General features: G+C 38.5%; 1 protein-coding gene across 3 annotated transcripts; it reads left to right on the top strand.

The window, feature by feature from the left end:
- The first annotated feature begins 204 nt into the window (after positions 1-204).
- On the top strand, positions 205-21,680 carry prpf40a (PRP40 pre-mRNA processing factor 40 homolog A). 3 transcript variants are annotated; one of them, XM_042494714.2, is made up of 27 exons: positions 222-304; positions 3,578-3,658; positions 3,806-3,949; positions 6,190-6,273; positions 6,890-6,908; positions 7,012-7,031; positions 7,138-7,179; positions 7,359-7,469; positions 8,966-9,086; positions 9,399-9,423; positions 9,656-9,871; positions 10,122-10,227; positions 12,598-12,662; positions 12,761-12,925; positions 14,030-14,138; positions 14,459-14,609; positions 15,579-15,712; positions 15,980-16,094; positions 16,488-16,579; positions 16,758-16,874; positions 17,824-17,961; positions 18,166-18,261; positions 18,354-18,473; positions 18,991-19,081; positions 19,170-19,231; positions 19,689-19,844; positions 21,048-21,680. In XM_042494714.2, the coding sequence occupies exons 1-27, from the start codon at positions 302-304 to the stop codon at positions 21,135-21,137; spliced, it is 2,673 nt and encodes an 890-aa protein (XP_042350648.1). In that variant the 5' UTR covers positions 222-301; the 3' UTR covers positions 21,138-21,680. The 3 variants fall into 3 exon arrangements, with proteins under 3 accessions (XP_042350650.1, XP_042350648.1, XP_042350649.1); XM_042494715.2 differs by having other exon boundaries at positions 227-304; positions 18,354-18,440; XM_042494716.2 differs by lacking the exon at positions 3,578-3,658 and having other exon boundaries at positions 205-304.
- Positions 21,681-22,493: the final 813 nt, after the last annotated feature.

The following is a 22,493-nucleotide window of genomic DNA, read 5'->3' as shown; positions in this document are numbered from 1 at the left end:
TTTTCCACATCTCGCGGTCATCCTCAACAGATGGCGTTTGCTCATCTCCTATGGAGATGACGATGATTCAGTTTTTGCACAGCCTATTATTGTCACCGACTGTATCTTTCTGAAACACAGCTGTAGGACCATACTATCAACAATCTAACTGTCATTGCGCATTTCTGCAATTCCCTGACGCAGACTGGCGCTACTGAATCTTTACCTCTGACCCCTCTGCACGCGGAGGGAGTTGAACCAATCGTATTGCTCGTTCTTGAGAGGTGCTCAAGCTTTCGGAGGTTCATACCCTCTCGTCAACATGGTGAGTACAATCATTCAAAAGAATAGATTATATACAGTAAAATAAAAGCCAATAAATGTGAAAAGTGATTGTGTATTTATTAGGCGTTTGGTTAATGACCGGCTCTTTGTCCCGATGATGCTAATATAGCGCTACGCGTCCCAAAACATCACAGGTTAGCATGTCGTGTTAGCGCGGAGCTAAGAGAGCGGCACATATCGCTATGGTTCGGACTATGTCCTAGAACTGATGCTAATAATAATGAAAAGCTAGCGGCTACTAACACGCCGTTAGCTATATATACATATAACATTTTTAAATGCGTCTAACGGCATTCATAAACTTTAACCCACGTCCAGTTAAAGGCCTGTTTAGCTAGCTGAAAAGTTGGCTAACTAGCCAAACTCTTACGGCAGTAAGCTATTATTCTTCACCAGGAATTAGACAGAGCCTGTGGCCATTCATCACGATCAGCTTTTACACGGCAGCAGTTACTCAGCAAGTTAGCACTTCCCAGATGCGCAGGTGAGATTTTTGATAATGCCTGTGTTTATTTATGAATAGTAATAAGCGTTAAGTAAAATGAACAGAGATAAACAAAAGTGTGCATTAAGCTGCTGATAGAGAGCCTGTCAGACCCATCTAACATCGTAGATGGCGTGATATCAGTAACTTGGGTTATAACGTTACGTTATCGTTTACACATAACGTTAACTCAGTATAACTTAGAGTAAATGTCTATAAACCTTTATTAGTTGAGTCTTCAGGAACTACCAACTCACATAAAGTTATACAACGTGACTTCTTTACAAATGAATGAGATAGGTGAGACAGACTCATACATGGTCTAATCACTTGTAGCCTAAATGTATGTAAGTATTGTTTACAAAAGATTTAAGAGCCCAAAACAGATTTGATTGCTTCTCAGTCTGCATTTCAACCTATGAGAGCTCACAGGATTTAATAGAGCAGAATTAGATTTGTACGTAAGCAAGGACTGAATCGTGAACTTTACAGATGATTAAAGCATGTAAGAGGAATTGAGTAGCTACATTTTAGCCAGCAAAAGAAGCTCTCATGAGTATAATGATAAAAGCTGCTCACGCTCACTTTAGGTAGTCTGAATCTTTATCATCCAAGCTATTGTCTGAATCCCCTTTATCCAACTCCTCTTCTTCATTCATGAAATTTTGTGGCAGTTGGCAACTTTAATGTTGCATTACTTCATCCCTGTAGACATAGTCCTCTTTAATGTCCATTGTTTTATTCATGCAATAATTGCAACTTGTCTAGCAGCTCTTATAACATAAAATTCTTTCTCTCCATGTTCTTCACACTCAAATTGTTTTACTGTGGCTTTTACTGGCCCTGTTTTCCAGCTCTGTTTGCTGACTCTCTTCTATATGCATCTTACTCATATATGCTCAACTTTCTCTTTTTATGACGTTGGTTGCAATTAGTGTTGTCACAATACCAGAAAATTTGATGAAATCCTAGTACATAAAAAATATACCTGATACCTTTGGTGATGCCAAGGCAAAAAAAAGGGGGTAAAAGTCCTAGGCATATTAAAGAGGATAACTTTTTAACAATCTGTACACAAGTAATATCCAGGGGTTGAGCACATTCCCTTTTCCGCTGTTTTGTCCATGCAGCCTTGGGTTGAAAATCGGGTTATTGCTCTGTTGTTGTTTTATAGTTTTAAAAAAGCTTTATAAAAGGAATTAGGAGTTGACCAATATTGGTTTTTCAGGTCCAATATCGACACGATTATTTGTAGTTAAGGAGACCGTTAACTGATATTTGGAACCGATATGCATTTACAATTGAATGAAATGAAAATCTTTCTGTCAATATATAGAATTTTGAATACAACAAACTCCAACACAGAAATTTGTTTAAATGCCTTTGGCAGATTTTTTTTCCCCCAAAACTAAGATTTTCAACATTACCAAGTTCCATGCAACTTTTGTCGTTAAGGTCAGGGAAAATTTAAATTTAAAAAATGAATGAATAAAAATAGCTCCCTGAGGTTTTACGAAGTTAAAGTTCCTCCGATGCTGACACTTTCTTTGGATGTAGTGCAGACTGCCTTTTCTGACGTGTGTTCAGTGTAATATGCACACTTATTCATTAATTAATTTCATCAGCGACCATTAAAATAAAACACTGATACAGATCATCGGCAAAATGTGAAATATCACCTCGATAATCGTCCAGGGGGATAAACTTGCAACCCTTTAAAGGGACATATAATAAACACAGACTGTTTTGTTTAAAGAGTTTTGACAACCGTAGTCATAGGTTGGATCTTTTCCCATTACGAAAAGTGCAGTGTTAGGGTTGCTAAGTCTGCCTTCTAGGTCACTATGAGTGCAGATACAGAGTCACGATATATGAGTATTTTAATATATCTTTATGAATGAGCTAGGTGAGGTAGGTTTTGTTGATGTTCAATTTACAGTACATATCTACATGCCCACAGTAATTGAAATTGTAGGCTAAATAATAATGTTGCTTATTACAGGGGAGATATAGAGTACCTTGTGTGTGGACTTTGAAATGACATGGCCCCCACATCTAGATGTCGGTGTCTCCTGCTGCCACTTGCTAGTCAGAAATGTTTGGCAAGAGACCGCTTGTGATCTCAGGTTCTCAGTAGCTGCCAAAAACAGCTGGAGGAAATTGAGAGCGGACTCAGAAATGAGTGCATGCATAATCGGGATTGCTTGCTCAAATCTGATTCTGCTCTTATCAATCCATGACAGAGCACTGAGCAGTATTTCCTTGCAGACTTAGTAGCACTCAATTTGTTTTTTGTGCTTGCAAATGTTTTATCGCCGAAATATTTCCATTTAAGTGCACCACGCTAAAACTAATGCATGCTACTAAAAATGCCTTGCAGTAAATCATCACGCAGGTTATAATGTTAAGTTTTTGTTCAAACTGTTCCAGAGAGATATTGAATGGTGGCTTAATGGTGATTTTGGAGGCTGTAGTTTGTGGTGCTGTTGAATTGTTCTGCCTTACACCACTCTCTTTTTTACAAACAAATAGTAATCAGTAAGGATGTGCATCTCACCATAAAACTAAAAATTAAAACTAATTTTAGTTACAGTATGAACTGTAATATTGTTGAAATAAAATCTAAACACATTTTAAAATCTTAAGAACATATTTGGAGAAAAAGCAGTTGCAGCTTGATTAAATTAAGCATGCTGGCAATTATGCGTTATGCGTCCACTGGCTATTGTGAGTTCACTAACTCTGTGTGGTGTTTCTCATTCATGACAGTCTTCATCGGACGCTAATAATGGCCCGAGCCAAGCACCACCTTATCCAGGTGTACCGCCCTCAGGGATACCTCCCCCATTTGTAAGTCAGTGACAGAATAACAGTTAGCTTTTCACCTTATTTCAGTCGTAATACAGGGTTGAACTGAGAGTGGTAAATATTAAAGGCCTTCATGAATGTTTAACGTAATCTAATGCACCTTGTCTCTCTCCCTATTCATTTGTCTAGATGGGACCACCAGGAATACCGCCTCATTTTCCTCCCATTGGAATGCCCCCTATGGGACAGCGACCACCCAGCATGACTTCCATGCCTCCTGGTATAATTCCTCCTGGTATCATGCCACCAATGGGGGCACCGCCAATGGGACAGGTGAGCTTTGTTGGAATCTTGTTGGTTTGTCTCTATTTTGTTGGATTTGGAGGACTTGGTGGCCTGTGTTTCTGCTGCTCCTATCACACCAGTATTTCTCCTGCTTTGATTCTGAGTTAGCCAAGGACATACTGCTTTGCACATCGCACAACGGATAAATTAACAAGCTTTATGGCCAAAGTTATTGCTTTAATAAAGAAAAAGACTTGGTGTTGTCCCAGAGTTTCTCTACAGTGTTTAAGGGAGATGTTCTTCAAACTGCTGTACCGAAAGAAGCAATATGTTTCTGTATAGAACTGCTTTGTCACTGAACAACTGTTAAGAGACTCTGCTGTTGATCATGTGCAGCCTTAAAGCATTGAGAAGTGTCATTTAGGAAAAATAAGATATTTAAAGGAAAAGCATGTGTCATTCCAACTTGGGTTTTATGTGAGTTGCTGGGGTGATAAGATCGTCCTTACCAAAGTAATTGCTGAGATATATCAAGTTTGCAATATAACTAGAAAATGGTCAGACTTGAGGGTTTCCTACACATTCATTTCTTTGAGACGCCCCACCACATATATCAACATTGCTCGCCTCATATTTATTTTCTATTTTTGGAGCTGCACGCCCCCGCCCTCACTTATCTCTCTCTTTCACAGACCCATTGGGTGCATTCATAAACAGTCATATCGAGCGCCAGAGCTCCCTCTGGCACAAACTAGACCGTTTGTTCATTCTTTTGAAAAAATATATACTGTTAGATTACACAGAGCGCCACATTTTCAGAGTGGCAGAGCACCAAGCACAGTGAAAGTGAAATGTAATCGTTCATAAATTCATATAGAAATAGAAAAACAGCACTCTCACTGTAGTGTAGAGCATCAGATTGGATTTTTGAATGAACCCACCGATAATGGACCCCTCTGCGTTAATCGTTTTTCCAGCCACAGATGAAACCGCGCATTCTGCTGTCAGGCACTGGGTTTAACTTGTTTAACGGTGACAACAAAGTTTGCTGATCAGGCACACCTTCACAGCCCATCAGCTACAGCCACACATCGAATCTAGTTCTGTGGAAAACACTGAACTTACTGGGCTTGATGGTCATATGTGCAGATTAGTCAAACTTATTTGGAAAAGAACCAAAGACAAACCACTGGTATCACTTTGACCCTCTGTGGTTGCAGTAGATGTGTGCGCTCATGGATTATCCTGTGAAATAAGGGATAATTAGCGACATTACTGTCCAATCACTTGTGTTTTTACCCCAAAATAAAGTGGCAGAATCTGGCAAAATTGACTTGTCTGCTTGTTCACAACCTGGCTCATCACGTGCATTTGACTGCTTGTATTTCACCCTTTAGCAGTATATGACATCCCACTTGTTGGAGATATCAGAAATTACACAATATTACCATAACTGATAGAGTTTCTGGTCTGAAATAAACACAAATTAAACACAAATTATAGTAAACTGAAGTTTTCCTTTAACTCAGTCGTTTGTTGTCCATATGTTAATTGATCCCACTGCTTTTCTTTGCAAGTCTTGCCCTACTGTTCTGTGATTGGCTAGCATTAGCCATAGTTATGACCTCTTTTTAACCCTAACCATCTCCAACTTCTACATGTTGACATGATGATTACTAGCTAATCACAGCACAGTAGAGCAGTTCTTGCCAAGAAAAGCAGTGGGATACATAATAGTGTGTTGGTCATTAGAAAAGTTATTTTTGACTTTCTTGTTTTGCTCAGCACTGCACAGAAGCTCATCTGTTATGCAATGATTAGTTGATGTTTCAAATAGCACTCATAGTCTTTTAAAGAGATGCTTGTTCATCTTATTGAACCCCTACCATTGGTTTACTGAATGCTGCTGATGTAGCGCCACTCTTTTTTTAAAAGTTATTTGTCTTTTAAAGCAAAAACAGTTCACATTTAGCAAGTGTTTGTGGTCCTGTCATGCATATAAATAGGAATGACACTTCGGGGTGTTCAAGGTCGCAAGCAACCCAAGTCTCAAAAGGTGGTGAGGGGATGTAGTTTGGTGTGTTGCTGCTTCACAGGTCGCAAGCTGTGGCATCACACCATTAAATCAGCACCGCAGACTCAGTTTCAGTCTCACCTTCTCCCCCCAGTTGCAAGCAGCCCTCCCCACAGACACCAACACCCTGTATCACACTGTGTCTTAATACTTCTTCCTGCACTGGGTGGTATGGAAATGCCAGATGAATATTTCATGATGCTTCTTTTATTAGATGCCAGGCATGATGCCACCTATGATGCCAGGGATGATGATGCCCCCTCGCATGCCAGCTGCGGCTGTACAACCAACGGGACCGGTAACTCTCCTTGCTACTTTTTCCATCGGTGCTTTGCTTCACACTTGTTAAAAATACACTTCAACCTGTGAAATGCGAAGTGAATCATTTGCACTGGCAAGTAACTGTTGGGTATGAATTGATGTCATTCCATAAAAAAAACCCAAAAAACAAAACAGTATATTGTTAACCACAAATTAAAATGAAACAACTGAAAACATCACTAAATACAGTGGATGATTAGAATTGAAATGAACACCTGCGTGCAATATGTCCCTTATTGTTTTGTTCTGGCTTTGGTTCAGCCGTGAATCACAGTAAACGCAATGAAACACATGAGCCCTTAATTGTTGATGTTCTGTTAATTTGTCTTTAAAACCAACGGGTAAGCAAGTTATGCAAATGAGCAATCGGATATATTTATCAGGGCAACATTCACGCAGCTTTAGAGATCATAAGACGTCCACTTCATCATCACAAGTATATTTTTGCATCTTGAGTGTGTACAAGTGTCTTGTACAAATAATGAAAGCTTTGTCAGCTGCTTTTTTTTTTGTGAGTGATGAGTCTGTATTGCTTGCATTTGTGAGTGTGTTTGTGAGGAAATAATTTGTTGTTAAAATTGTCTTTTTCACAGCCTGGTGTTGACTCCACAGGTAAGAGCTTTCATTTGTCACTTTCTTTACAAATCATATTCTTGCATATTTTTTATTCATTAGAAGCAAAGTGTCTGACTGATTTGTGTCTTTATCCTCACAGCTGCAGCACCTGGAACAGCTGTAAGACATAATTTGTCTTTATATGCAGTAATTGCAAGTTTACTGGGTTTTTTTGTCTTCTCAATAACTGCAGTGTGGATAATGTTTCATTTTATTGTCCCTGCAGAGTACTACAAATGGATCTCCACAGGAGGAACAGCCAAAGAAGGTTAGTGCACAATGAAAATGGAAAGATAGATGTTAGTAGAAGTAGATAGAAGTTTTGACAATATTAACTAGGAGCCTTGAAAGCATTTTACATGGAACCAAAGTTAGGTTGTTTCTTGCTCTGTTTCTTTGTTTTCTTGGCATTAAGACAGCTGATTAATTTGTGTTTGTCTCCCTTAGAAGTCCGTGTGGACAGAACACAAATCACTGGATGGGAAGACCTACTTCTACAATACAGAGACTAAGCAGTCCACATGGGAGAAACCAGATGAACTCAAATCTCCTGCTGAGGTACAAACCTTTATCATTTGCATAACATGGTTTAACATGCATTTGTAAATTGCTGCCATCAAATTGAAGATACAGGGACCCGCGTTTTAATACGGTTAGACTGAAGCATTTGTTTGTGTATCAGTCAATCCTTAAACTAAATATGGTGATTAATCCAAGATCAAATGCATGTTGAAGGGTCTTAAGTGTTGTTGAATGTATGCATCTTTGTGTCCTGTCTAAAAAACTTATCCTTTTGATGTTGCAAACTTAGCTGATCCCAAATAACCATTTATTTTCTCACTTACATATTCATATATATATTTTGTACATAAACAATTAATTAAATGAACCATATTTAGCCACGCTTCAATGTTGACATCTTCAGCCCTCAAAAGACCCTACTTGCATGTATGAGAAGTCTCACATACTAAATAGTATTTAGTATGTGAGACTTCTCATACATGCTTCTAATGAGCTGAATGTATCTAATTGTATTTATTAAATACAGTTAGATACATTCAGCTCATTAGCAACAAACAAAAAATATGAAAACCAATTAAGCCCCTTTTGCACAGGACTAGTATTACCTGGGGAACTCTGATCATTTGAAATGATTGTGGATGTCGTCTGTGATGTTACTCCTGTGCAAATCTGCCATGTTCGTAATTTTAAAGTAAAAATTCAGCTGCAAATTTCCTGCCTTTTTTTTGTCAAACACAGGTTATTTGAAAATATTAGTACTTTGCTATTGGCTTCCTCAAGATTAGTGATTGTATTATTATTGTAATGCACATGCATATCGTATTTCATATACAATTAGCTAGACTGAGAAAAATTATTTTAATTCACAGTGTCACATAAAGGCTACCAGCAGCTAGGGTAGTTTTTAAGGGGAAATGTTTTCTTGCATGTTACTCATTGCATAAGTCGATGTTGTGAATATATAAACACACTTTTGTGTGCAGTGTAAATGTGACAACTGACAATTTCATTTGTTTTTATTGTCTGCGCTGCATGACATGCGCTTTAGTGATGATTGCATCTTCCAACACTTAAAAGCAAAATGTGTATAAATTTAAGTGATTTGTGAATACTGCAAATATTCAATTTCCTTACTTGGAGAAAAAAACTGTTCCAGTGCAGCAATACACTTATGGCCTTGAAATCATAAGGGGGACAATCTCAATCAATTCAAGTAAAATACAGGCTTCTCTATTGAGTGCAAATGCAATGCATGAAACACAGATATAGGGGGTGTAATTTCTTTATCACATGGAGTCCCCTGGCATTACTATTCCTGTGCAAGTAGTGCTTGAAACATAATTGTTCTGAAGCTTTCCCTTCCCTTTCTCTGTCAAACAAAAAATTAAATTCTAGCCACTCACCTATAAATGAAACTAATTCAAAAAAATAATACACTTGTTATCATAGTAGTTAAATAATTATTTCCGTATGGATCACCTACAGCACACTAGTTTTCACAACTGAAATACTTTCTTCTCTGATGCTTTTAGCAAATGCTGTCTAAATGCCCTTGGAAGGAGTACAAGTCTGACACAGGGAAGCCTTATTATTACAACTCTCAGACGAAGGAGTCCAGATGGACCAAACCCAAAGAGCTGGAGGATCTGGAAGGTAAAGAGCTGCTGCCTGATGATGTCAAACCTGTTGTGAGAAAGTCATTAATGTTCCATACTGAGCCCTGCTGCGCTCCATGGATGAGCCTTTAACAGTGTGATGAATGGCAGGAAACTGGCTTTTTTGACAAATCAAGCCAGGCATTAGAGGGGGTTTAGGACATCATTGATGTACAAACACGGGAAGCACAAATACAGGAACACACTGTGGCTCCTGCAGTACATTTATCTCTGTGCTGTTCTCTTATCTGCAGTCTGCTTTGAAATGAAAACAAGTACCCTAACAGCTATCTCCTCTTGTCTATTCCAGCTATGATCAAAGCAGAGGAGAATGGGTAAGAGCTTCCTGTTTACCTTCGGTTACTCTTCAAGGCTGCATTATTTATTATGAACAACAAATACAACGGTTATTGAACATTACTTCTTCCTCCATGATCAAAAACATTTTTATTATTATTATGACAGCTTTTCATTTTCATGTAGCGACCCTTTATATTCCAGTCAGTTGCATTGTCCTGGTGTTCCTCCCATCATGTTACGGTTTGACCCGTCATGCTCTGATTTCAGAACGGCAGAGGCAATGGCTCCTGGCACCACAGCAGCTCCTGCAGTGCAAGCAGATAATACAGCCACTATGGCAACCGTAATGGAGGCGGAAACTGCAACAGCAGTCTCAGAGGAGCACCTGTCTCAGGCGGCCGTGCATCACACAGCTGAGGTCAAGACTGCAGATGCACCTGTGGTGTCCTTAGAGAGCTCAGCTGCCACAGAGGCCACAGCCAGGTAAACAGTTATGTCTGACACAGAGACGGGTACTGTCTCCAGTTCTCAGACTTACACCACATACATCAAGCCAGAACCATAGCCATTATTACACTGTGTTTATGTACACAGCACCCTTTTAGCCTAATGCATTAATGAATAAAGATGTCTATTTTTGTGTCTCATAAATTAATTTAATGCATCACATCATCTTAAATGCTTCATGCAAAGACAGCCAAGTTAATGCATTACCGTCTGTCTTTGCCCTCAGTATTGAAATCACAAAAGAGGAACGGCCTGAACTGCAGAAGAAAACTTACAAGTGGAACACTAAAGAGGAGGCGAAGCAGGCCTTCAAAGAGCTGCTGAAGGAGAAGGTGCGTCAGGCTGTCAGATGGGGTTAACATGTAGATGAACTAGAGGTCACACACACTGTAGGGAAGTGCAGGGGCTGTGTTGTTTCTGTCAGCCTGTCGTGCACATTCACGTTACTTGACATTTAGCAGGTTAAATGCAGAAACAATTCAGCTTGTATCAGGCTGCTTACCTTGAGATACATTAGTATACATTAAAGCGTTTTTACTTTAACTGTGACCACCACCATGAATCTTTTAGACTTCATCACTGCTATCACTTGGAGTGGAGTTCAGTTTGCAGTGCAAAATATCATCAGGGTGACTTTTGTTTTCTTTATCATGTATTTGCTGTTTTAAAATGCAATTCAATTCAGTGCACTTACTGTCATTGCACAGCTGCACAACAAAGTTAGGTGTCTCCATTGGTACATACAGTAAAAACTTCCCTGACAAGCAGACACATTAAAAATTATTTACGTAAGTATAAAAAAAATATTAAAACAAGGTTCTTTCTATTCAATACATTTTAGTTGATAAAATAAATCGGTGAAGGTGGAAATGGCCTTTTTTTTTTTTTTTACTGTTATGTTAAGCATATCAACAGCATGTTTTCCATTTTAATATGGCTTTTGGCTGCCTTAATCAATCAGAGATAAAGGAACTGATGATAGAAAGCTGCAGGAATGAGTTAGTATTTTTGCACTCCTGATTCAGTCATCTTAAAGTCACTAGGTTTTTGGTTAGGTGCCCAAAATAAGGTATTTGGTGAACACAATCTTAAGAGACTTCAACATTTTGTTCTACAACATAAAATGCATGGGTAAACACCCTGCTCGTGAATTTTTATGCTTTTATGTGTCTTGAAAAAGGCAATTGCTAATAAGTAGCTAAATAAGACTAAAACGTCATCATAACAAGGCTTAACAGCCTCACTGTGGTGGCATCGTTGAAGTCATGTTACCATGGTATAGTTTGTTTATAGCCTAACGTTAGCTTTTTACTTCTGCGATTGCACTTAAGATTCAAAAATCATAATAGTAGTGTTCATCTGTGAAGATTATCTTGCTGAGTAAAAATGTGTAAGTATCTTAAATGTATGTTTGCCATAGAGCTTACTTTCTGCATTTATCGAAAATCCAATTGCAAAATCCGAATGTATTTTTTTTTTGTGGAGGGGGGCATTGAAAACTTTTGCGTTTGGCCTACAAAAAAAGAAACTCATCCGTGTAGCACTCTGTTGTTAACCATAGTAAAGCTTACAAATGTATACAATTCCAACAAGTGTTTTAGCGATTGAGTTGTACAGCATCATACATAGATGGTCTGTTTCTAAGGTTGTTTTTATCACTTCAGTTTCGCTTAATGCCTGATCTGTTTACCAGAAGATCCCTTGCATTGTGATCAGGATCTAATCCCTGTCCCTCCTCATGAGTCCCTGGGAGGTCTTAGCTCAGTTGTTAAGCTTCACCTCCTGTTGCTGTGGATGAGTTGTGTCGCAGGCGGCCTAGCGCCACCCACCTTGAATGTTGCTATATTTAGGCTCTTTTTAATTTTGTGCACAAAGCTCTCCTCTGAGAATGCTTGCAATTTCCTGCAAGATCTTAATGGCTCTGTCTTTATGATTAGCTTTATTGGATCAAAGGCACGGGGCTGGCTGGGATTAAGACAGTGAGAGAAAGCGGCATGCCTCAGTGAGTTAGAATAACTGTGACAACTTACAAGACAGAGGCACGCGGTGGAATCAGTTTATAATGGATGAGGGAGTCAAGCCCTGAGAGAGGCAAGTGGCCGAAAGGGCGCTTACATAAGTCCTTTAGCGGTACTCCTTTGAATTATTGCCTCTCCACACCTCTTAACCCTGTATCTATTAGTAATTAAGAAAATGTGTTGACTGCCAGGAGACAAAGAAGTACAGCTCATTGCTCGTCTGCCTGTCGCACATGCTTTTTCTAACAAAGGACAGTGAAACAATCAGGGTTCCCATAGTTATTAATAAAAATTATAATTTTACACTGTTTTGATTATTGTATAAAATCCCAAAACATGTCTAATGTCCCTTGTATTGCTAATTTAAAATCTTTCTAATTCTGCTTGTTTGATAAAATACCTTGTTTAAACTTTACTAGAGTCACGTGATAAACATAGAACCGCATCCTCACATGAGGAGATGTACAGGAAAATGCCATAAAGCTGTTGTGCATTTCATGGAAATGGGTTAAAATATAATGTAAAACTTTTGAAAAAGCTTTGGTTAAAAATGTGTGCGAACCCTGAACAAGTTTATTAACGTGAGCTATTGTTTTGAAAACGTTAGATATGTCAAGTGTCAATTTAACTTGCCTGTTTAAGAGTACAGGCCATCATGACTGAATTTTATTCTCTGTATTTCAGGGTGTGTCCTCAAATTCCTCTTGGGAACAGGCTATGAAAATGATAATTAATGACCCTCGATACAGGTACACTTTTCTCCTGATATCTGTTAATCCTCATTACAACAGCAGGTGATAACGATGCCCATCTGACCTCAAATTCTCCCTTTTCCTTATCAACAAAGTGCACTTCCCAAACTGAGTGAGAAGAAACAGGCGTTCAATGCCTACAAAGTCCAAACAGAAAAGGAAGAAAAAGAGGAGGCCAGAATTAAATACAAGGAGTCCAAAGAGACCTTTCAAAGGTTTTTGGAGAACCACGAGAAGATGACATCTACCACCAGATACAAGTAAGTGCTGCAGTGATCTCACAAAGTTGTTTTTTTCTGTATAGATTTGTGGTTCCCTGAATTGTCAATATGATTATGCAGATGGGATCAGTGAAAGGTCATCTACGGGTTTGTGCACGCCATCCTGCAGTCATAGCACTGTTAGTGTGCTCTTAAACTGCAATGACCCCTTAACTCTCGTCACACTGGTAACTTAACATGATATTGCTTGGTAAAAATTTAGTGAGTGAGCAGACTAAAGGAGTTTTTTTGCTTGCACTACCACTACTATAGCTTTGGGTTTTTTTTGTTGGTTTTTTTTTAAATGTTGGGGATAACATGTAAACAAAGTATTGGATTTGGATGCAAATCACAACTTGCCGTTTAACCTCTTTCTCTTATGAATTTCACTCATAAATGCAACACAGATGCTAGAAACTACAACTCGAAATAGCATCTTTTTTTTTTTTACTTAACATACAAATTCAGTTGAGTTTCTTTAACTTATATTATAAATATTTGGTAAGGAGCTATGCATTAGAAGTTATGCCAACAACAGTCACACATTTTTAAATTCTGGTCTTGCTTGAGGTCCAGATCAGCAGCACTTTTTGGTTTAGCGCTAGTATGAAAGTCATGGTGACAGACAGAGCGGACGCACTGATCGAATAGTGACCTTGACAGTGAGCCCGTTCCAGAGTTCTTCTGGTGTCGGGGTTGTTGTGGTGACTCAGGCTGTGATTTGGGATGGCACACAGCAGGCAGTTGGACTGGATAGCAGGGTTATCTGACTGTGTGCGTGTGTCTCCTTATATTTAATACCTTATTTTGCTACAGTCACCCACAGCTTTAGATTCTTCTAATGAACGTGTTTGGAAAAGTCATTTAAAGAAAATAAGATATTTTCAGTCATCTTGAAAGACAGTTGTACTTCTAAAGAAAATTCTGTTTTTGATAGCATGTAATGAGTTTTGTATTGACTCTACACAACCGTGCATCTCATGGCTTGCTTTAAGTATTAAAAACCAGAGTTAGAGGTGAAATTGGCCTGGGAAATGCTGCCCTCATGTGGGTTATTGTATGAAAATATCCTTAACGAGTGTGTGTTTGTCTGTTGCAAACCAGGAAAGCAGAGCAGATGTTTAGTGAGCAGGAGGTGTGGAGCTGTGTACCAGAGAGGGACAGGCTGGAGATCTATGAAGATGTGTTGTTCTTCCTTGCTAAGAAAGAGAAGGTAAGGCTTCGTTCTACAGCTGAGCCAAAACTCCCTCAAAATTTTAAGATATTTTCAGTCTGCATCTTTATCACAGTGATGTAGAATCATTCAACTCTCAGTCTTATTTGCCAGTACAATAAATTGTTATATTTTAAGAGGGGGTGAAGAAAGAAGTACATCATAAGAAATCACAGCAATCACTAAAGTCTAATAAGGTCATTTGTTCAGTATGATGACAGAGGGCAGAATTAAGTATTTGGATACCCTCTGTCATTTTTTTCATTTTTGACACTAGCACAGCTGACATTGTGATTTCCTCCTTTACAAAATGTTTCCAGGAGCAAGCCAAGCAACTAAGAAAGAGAAACTGGGAAGCTCTGAAGAACATTTTGGACAACATGGCCAATGTAACATACCGCACTACCTGGTCTGAGGCCCAGCAGTACCTGCTAGACAACCCCACCTTTGCAGAGGACGAGGAGCTGCAGAGTATGAGAGCAGAAATTCATGTCTTTATTTATTGACGTTAGTTGAAACAGATGATTGAAGTGAGAGAACAAATTTCTACCTCACTTTAGTTGAAATAACCATAACTTCACTTTTATGTTCAACCTGTTCCCACTTCTTCCTGATTATAGTGTTATGAAAAGAGTTAAATCCTGGGAAACAGAGTCACATCCACATCCAAATACACATCCAAACAATTTCCTGTTTCCCAAGAAATATAATGATGGGCAAAAAAGAAAAACTAGTTATGTTACAGGCATTGTCCAAAAGGCTTATGAATAGAAAATATATGTACCACCACATGTATCACTGCTGAAATAATTAAGTCCTTTACATCCTCCCACGTGGATGCAGTTCCAAAAGTAGGCAGTGATGCAAAGCTCAACAGCAGAGCAGTAACTTCCTTTTGACCTGCCAAATGCATCTATTTCAGGCTCTACTATCTAAATTAGCCGAACACAACATGATTTCTGCCACCAGCTTTACATGATTGAACAGAGAGGAGCAAAACATGGAAGGAATTTCAGCTCAAAAGAATGACTTTCAAAACTTCCAATTTTACAAATTAAGTTTGTTTATACAATGAATAAAATAGAATAGACGTCAAATGTCCCTTCCATATGGCTGTTCACAGCAGACAGATTACAGGCGATACATTTGGTATTTCATATTCCTTTGCAGCTATAGCGCAGTCCAAGCTGCATGTCAAGTTCATGTTAATTTTATTCTAAATGGTGTTCTTTTGCCTTCATTATTATTAATACTGACAGATAAAGCACTAAAGTGGTCAACTTGATAACCTTTAGGTCTAAGCAAATTTCTCCTGGTTGCTTTTAGTGTTGCTTCAGATTTTGACTGTAGCTGACATAACAAGTCAATTTCCCAGGACTCCAGGGAAAGTGTGCTTCCTCTCCCGGGAAAAAAAAAAAACTTGTTCTTTCCTGCTTACAGACATGGATAAAGAGGATGCCCTCATTTGTTTTGAGGAGCACATCCGGGCGCTGGAGAAGGAGGAGGAGGAGGAGAAACAGAAGACTCTTCTAAGAGAAAGGAGACGACAACGCAAAAACAGAGAGGCATTCCAGGTGAGCAAAAATTAGGGTCAAATCATGTGCATCTCAAAACACAAACTTGAAGTCACCATGTCAGGGAAAGAAATGCTGGCTTGATGTCTTAAATTTACTTTTTAATTTCCCAGACTGCAAAGGTAAATTGTTGTAGCTGTTTGACAGTTTGTCAATAAAAAGGTTCGATAACAAACTAAATCCACAGAAAGGATCAGTTCTGTTTGTATAACCATTCTGTATGAGTTGCTTCCCTAAATTTGTATTTTTGAATGTTGTTTCTCTCAGAAATTCCTGGACGAGCTCCACGACCACGGTCAGCTTCACTCCATGTCTGCCTGGATGGAGATGTACCCGACCCTGAGCTCAGACATTCGCTTCGCCAACATGCTTGGCCAGCCGGGTAGGACAGCCGGCTGCAGCACACATGGCTTCACACGTCCACATGAGCCGAAAGCTCTGAAGCACGTGGATGTGATATGCAGACTATGCAAACTGCACATGACATAAACATAGAAATAAACACATGCACAGTTCAGGACGTAAATACTGTATAAACCACATCAGTGCACTGATGCATACACTTTTTTTTACCTCATTAATTTTAGATATGTTTTTACTAGATATTGTTTTACATTTAACAACATTCAGCATACAAATTTCTAAATGATTATTAAATTTTTGCTTTATTGTATTTTGCAGGCTTGTTATGGTCTGGTGTTTGACTTTGTTTATAGTTTTTTGCAGCATAAAAAATATTGTCAACATCTTTTGACTTTATGTGTCTATTGTGCAGGTTCCACTCCCCTAGATCTGTTTAAATTCTATGTGGAAGACTTGAAGGCCCGCTACCATGATGAAAAGAGGATCATCAAAGATATTCTTAAGGTAAAGTTGTTTCACCTGTGTTGAAAATCTTAATTATATGTGGCATAGTGAATAAACTGTTCTAGCACAGGAACAAACTGTTTACTTAACATCTGCTCATATCAGTGTTTTTTTAGGTGTTGGTTTTGATATTTAATTATTTCAACATGTCAATCTTCTGCTTTCTTTGTGCTGCCAGGACAAAGGCTTCCTGGTGGAAGTAAACACGAGCTTTGAAGACTTCGGATCAGTAATCAGCTCAGACAAGAGAGCCACCACACTGGATGCAGGAAACATCAAGCTGGCATTCAACAGTGTAAGAATCCTGTCCGACACATATTTTTCTAGCTTTTCTCATATCCTACATAGTTCTTTAAAGTTATCATTTGGATTTTTTTTTAATGGGGTTGTATGAAGTACTTATCCATAAAAGCAGGCAGTAAAACAAACACGGAAGCTAAGCAAAGTATTATTGCGGACAAAGTCAGGAGCAAAACGTATTTTAGCTACCAAAAAATCAATAGCAGTCCAAGTGGATGAGATATTTTCACTGATTTACCTTCAAAAGGCAAAAAATGGCTCGCACATGCAGGGCTCAATTTATCACTTATTTAACGCACCGAAGTAGTAGTGACATTTCAAGCAATACAGCTCTTCGGTAGCGGTCTGTGTTCTGCAAGGTAAAATTACTTTTATTGTCAAAGTCTGGTGGCTATGAAGAGACCATAAATGATTTAACAGCTTTAGTTCCCCGTCGGAAAGGGCTGTTTGACAGCAAGGTAAACCGGTAAAAATATTCCAAATATAGAGTACGCTTGAACTGAAATTGATGTTTTTAGATTGTCCACATCACTTTGTTTTCTTGGCGATACTCCAGCCTTCTTCTCCAAACTGGGAGGGTCCCGACCGCCATCTACTGTGTAATAAACCAACTACAGAAAAGTACCACAGACAGCCCCACTTCAAAAAATCACAACTATGCCTTTATAAAGAACATAGATGCTGGTAAACTGTTTTATTGACAGGAGAACATTTTCCAAACATTTTAAGTAATTTAGCGTAGTTAAGGTTAAAGGATTTAAATTGTAGTTATTATATTTAATCAATCGTTATATTATTGACTTGAGTGAGGTTTATGTGTCCTTGGATCTCATGCTTAAAAACTATATCTTGATGTTATGTTAAAGCCTTTTCCCCGGGTGTTTATATATTTTCATTGTTTATATTTATTTGATTAACACATTTTGAAATTTCTTTCTCCGTAGTTGCTGGAGAAGGCAGAAGCCAGAGAGAGAGAGCGAGAGAAGGAGGAGGCCAGGAAGATGAAGAGGAAAGAAGCAGCCTTTAAAAACATGCTGAAGCAGGCCACACCACCACTGGAGCCAGAGACTACGTGGGAGGAGGTATGTCCTTTATGCAAAATAACATTCTTATGGTTTCATAGTACCAACTCAGTTTTCTGTTAACATCACTTAGATACTTACACTGTGACATTGTTCTAATAATTTCTAAATTATTTTTAAAAGCAATAAGCAGAAGCTTGTCTTCTCTGTTTTGATTGTTTTCAGTATCATGTCATTGAAGTTATCGCTTTGTGTTAATTTCAGGTCAGAGACAGATTCTTAAAGGAATCTGCCTTTGAAGACGTGACTCTGGAGTCAGAGAGGAAAAGGATATTCAAAGACTTTATGCATGTCCTAGAGGTAAGTCTGTCAGGACAGCGGGAATGGACTGAATTTATCAATCTTAATGACAAGGATGATGTTTAGCAATGTTTTTTTTTTTTTTTTTACAGCATGAATGCCAACATCACCACTCCAAGACTAAGAAGCACTCAAAGAAGTCCAAGAAGCACCACAGGAAACGATCCCGCTCTCGATCGGTCGGTAGTCTTCATTGCACAAGACAACGAATTGTACGCAAACATTTTAGCAGTTAAAGAGGACCTGTTATGCTTTTTTTAAATAGCATTTTTGTGCTTGTAAAAGGTCTCCTAAGTAATACATCCCAAAGTCCAAGCCAAAGGGAGCTCTCTCCTTCAAAAGACAGTGATCCTAAGCTGCCTGAAACAGCTCGTCTGAGTTTCAGTGTTTACTTCCATAACAATGTGACATCACAATGTAACATATAGAATAGACTGTGCATAGAGAGAGCCAACTGACCAATCAGAGCAGACTGGGCTTCTCGGGAGGCGGGGCAGGAGCTCTATTACAGACGGGTGCTGCAGCAGAGGGCAGTATGAGACACATGTTATATTTTGTAACAATAAAGCATGTAAACTTATTCTAGTAGACCCCCCAAATACAAATATGATCCTAAAAATGAGCATATTAGGGCCTCTTTAATAATCTATAAGAATACCTTTGCCTTCACCTTAATAATCCATATCATGCTTCCTTAATCTGAGCTCCTTCACTTAAATATTTTGACAGGGCTCAGAGTCTGAGGAAGAGGAATACCACAAGAAGAAAAAGAGGTCCCAGTCCAAATCTCCTTCTGAACGTTCATCTAGTGGAGAATCTGGTGAGTGGCTCTGGTAGCTTAGATGATTATTATTGTATGGAAGAAGTGCAGCAATTTTGACTCTTCGACATCTTCTGCCTTAAACCAGAGAGAAGTTATAAAAAATCCAAGAAACACAAGAAGAAGGGCAAGAAGAGACGTCACAAGTCTGTAAGTACAAGGGAAACCCCCCAAAATCCATTTATTGTATATACTGTAAAATCTTGCAGCTCGGTGGTGTGGTGGTTAACGCTGACGCCTCACAGCAAAAGGGTCCTTAGTTCGAATTCAGGTTGGGGCAAGGTTTGGTCCTTGGGCGGGGGGGCATTTCTGTGCAGAGTTTGCATGTTCTCGTTTCTTCGTGGGTTCTCTCCAGGTTCTCCAGCTCCCTCCTACATTCCAAAGACATGCAGGTGCCCGTAGGTGTGACTGTGAGCGTGAAAGGTTGTCTGTCTCTATGTCATCGCTGCTATAGTCTGTACCCCGCCTCTCGCCCAATGACAGCTGGGATAGGCTTCAGCCCCCTCGCGACCCTTACGAGTACCAGCGGTCACTGACAGTGAATGCTGAATATTTAATCTGTATGTTCAGTTTGTGTTTGTGCACTGATGGAGGTTATCTCAATCAGGCAACGCCAGACTCTGACAATGACAAGAAAGGAAGAGATCGCGATGGAAAGCGTGAAAAGGACTTAGAGAAAGATAAAGAGAACGACAAGTCTCGGGGGAAATCTCGCTCGGACTCGAAACAGAAGTCTCCTAAAAGAAAAGCTGCAAAAGAGGAGGTTGGTCTTTAAATAACACTTTTAGTGTTATTTATTTATGTTTTAATTCTTGCAAACTGATGTTTTAATGGATGTTAACTGGATGTTGATGTTGATGGATATTTTCGTAGAGTAGTGAAAGTTACCATTTAAAGTAGCTTTTAGTCATTTCAGAGGGGTTTTTTGTTTGCTGTGTCAGCCAAAAGAAAATGTTAATCTCTAAATGTGGCTGTTAAGTCATCCACGGTGAGACATAACAGTTATCATTCAAAGGGCGTCTTTGGGAAACGTGGCTGTGGACAAGTAAACTCACTACTGTCAGGATGTATAGTGAGAATTATTCTACCTTATATAGGCTTAGGAAAAATGGCAGCTGGATGAAAGAAGAGAGCAGTGCGATTGCAACTGGTTGCACAAATATAAAGAAAGATAGATATTAGACGGCACTTCCTCGTTAGCGCTAAATGCTGTTTCTTACTGTTATTACAAAGTACAGATTTTTTTTTTTATGATGACAGATGCAAGATAAATTCATGGGTTGTGGTGTGAAAATAATGTTTAATGTGAGCAGAGCAGCGCATCAAAACGCAAAAGTACTTTGCATGTATTATTTTGGAAAATGCGCTCAAAATAATATGTTTTTATCACATCAAATATTTTTTGATTTTGTCAATAAGCTTACAGTGCAGTCCTCTACATGGGAATCTCTAGATAATGAGTTGGGAGCGATGAATGAGTGACACATCACCATTACACCAGTCAGGATTCATTCCTTAATGTTTACCCACTGATCCTGACAACGTTTTAAAAGGCATTGAATCTGTCAACCTAAGAATAAGGCCTTATTTGGTATTAAAATGTCTAAAGTCTTAAAAATGCTTTGATATGGGAAGTAAAATTCTTATGAATCTTTTATCTGACATTGCATTGAAAAGCTCAACATAATGGATAACTTTAAAAAATAATCATAATAAGAATAATTCACCCAATGCCTTTTGCATTAAGGTCACCAAAAAGTTAGATTTTATGTCACAATAAATATTTAAGCATAATTTCTTCCCAATCTTAAGCAATTGCTGTCAGTTTGTGTTTCGTTTTCTAAAATTTCAACTACTGTAAAACTTAACTTAAATTAAATTCTAATAAGTATTAAAAAAAGACTTTCTTTAAGCTGTAGGAACCCTGTTTTATATATCACTGAGTCTTTGTGTGTGTTGTGTTCAGGGTGGTTGGGATACGTCAGGCAGTGAGCTGAGTGAAGGCGAGCTGGAGAAAAGGAGAAGAACTTTACTGGAACAGCTGGATGCACCTTGATGATCACAATTCTGTTGCCCTTTTATTGCAGTAGTACACTTCTACAAACATGCATTCCCCTCCGAGCTCATCTGACTGTACCACGCCGGACGGACTGTGTGAGATCACACCATCCTCCGGTATTTTTGGGAATGTGTGACACTGAGCTTACACACTTATTTGGTGACTAATTTGGTATCAGGAAACTGATCAGCTGATCAACCTTTAAATGTCACGTTGCATTTTTGTTTGCTTTCGTTTGTATTTTTTAGTTGACTGTAGTTGTAAATGTTTTGCCAATAATTTTTTTATATTCAATTAAAAGTGCATCTTAAATGTCACACTGACTGTTTCTCACCTGGAAAAGTAGCGTAAGAAGAGACAGGTTTCAGGTCAACATATCTCATTATATCTGGACACATTCAGAGATAATTAAACCGTTCTTTTGATTTGGTCCTAACCACAGCTGTATTCTCAAGAAATGATTCGAAAAAGTTGTAATTGCAGCATCTGTTAAAATGGATAAACTGTAGTAAGATGTAATAAAATACTGATTCAATGGAATGTGTCTGCAATTGGATACCTAAGGAGATCAATAATGTTTTCTTACTCTTCTCTTATTTGGTTCAATATTAATATTAAATATCAATAATAACAAACAAGACAAATGAAAAACAAAGTGAACAGGCTCTGTGGCTCTCTGCAGCCGTGGGGATGGAGCTTCATGGCTCTTTGGACACTGAAGCATGTCTTCATAATAGACGAGGAAAGACAGAGTAGAGGTTGCAAATTTAAACATTTCATGCATCAGTAAATTTTCAGACACTTTGTTCCCAAACTCAAGGAAGCGCACTGTCTGAAGTTGTTTAAAGAAGCAGCTGATAAAAAATGTCATCAAACGTCACAATATGGTAATCACTTTTTTATGTGATTTGGAACAACATGCTATAGCATGACTTTTTCATGCGATTTTGAAGGACATATATAGCTATAGTATGACTTCTTGTGCGATTTTAGACGACATGCTAAAGGACGTTTTTGTGTGATTTTGACTGACATGCGATAGTATGACTTTTTTACACGATTTTGGATGACATTGTATAGCATGACTTTTTTATGCAGCTTTGGACAACATGCAGTAGTGTGATTTTCTTTGCAATTTTGTTATTGTTTTTGTACCACTATTGTACCACTGCAATCAGTTAATACCCCCAGTAACATTTCATAGAGGCACAATAACAACAATGTTAGAATCACACAAGAAGTTTAATAATATAATCGGAGAAAAACAAAATCATAAAGCAGAGGGACACAGGTAGAATCTTTCTGCTTCTGATACACAACCCTTGAAGAACAACACATCACTAGAACAAAAAA

This window comes from Plectropomus leopardus, chromosome 10, assembly GCF_026936395.1.
Source record: "Plectropomus leopardus strain MGB_pleo_1.0 chromosome 10, ASM2693639v1, whole genome shotgun sequence".
Taxonomy (NCBI): domain Eukaryota; kingdom Metazoa; phylum Chordata; class Actinopteri; order Perciformes; family Serranidae; genus Plectropomus; species Plectropomus leopardus.
The sequence above is the reverse complement of the archived record's forward strand: the minus strand, read 5'-3'. Positions and strand labels throughout refer to the sequence as shown.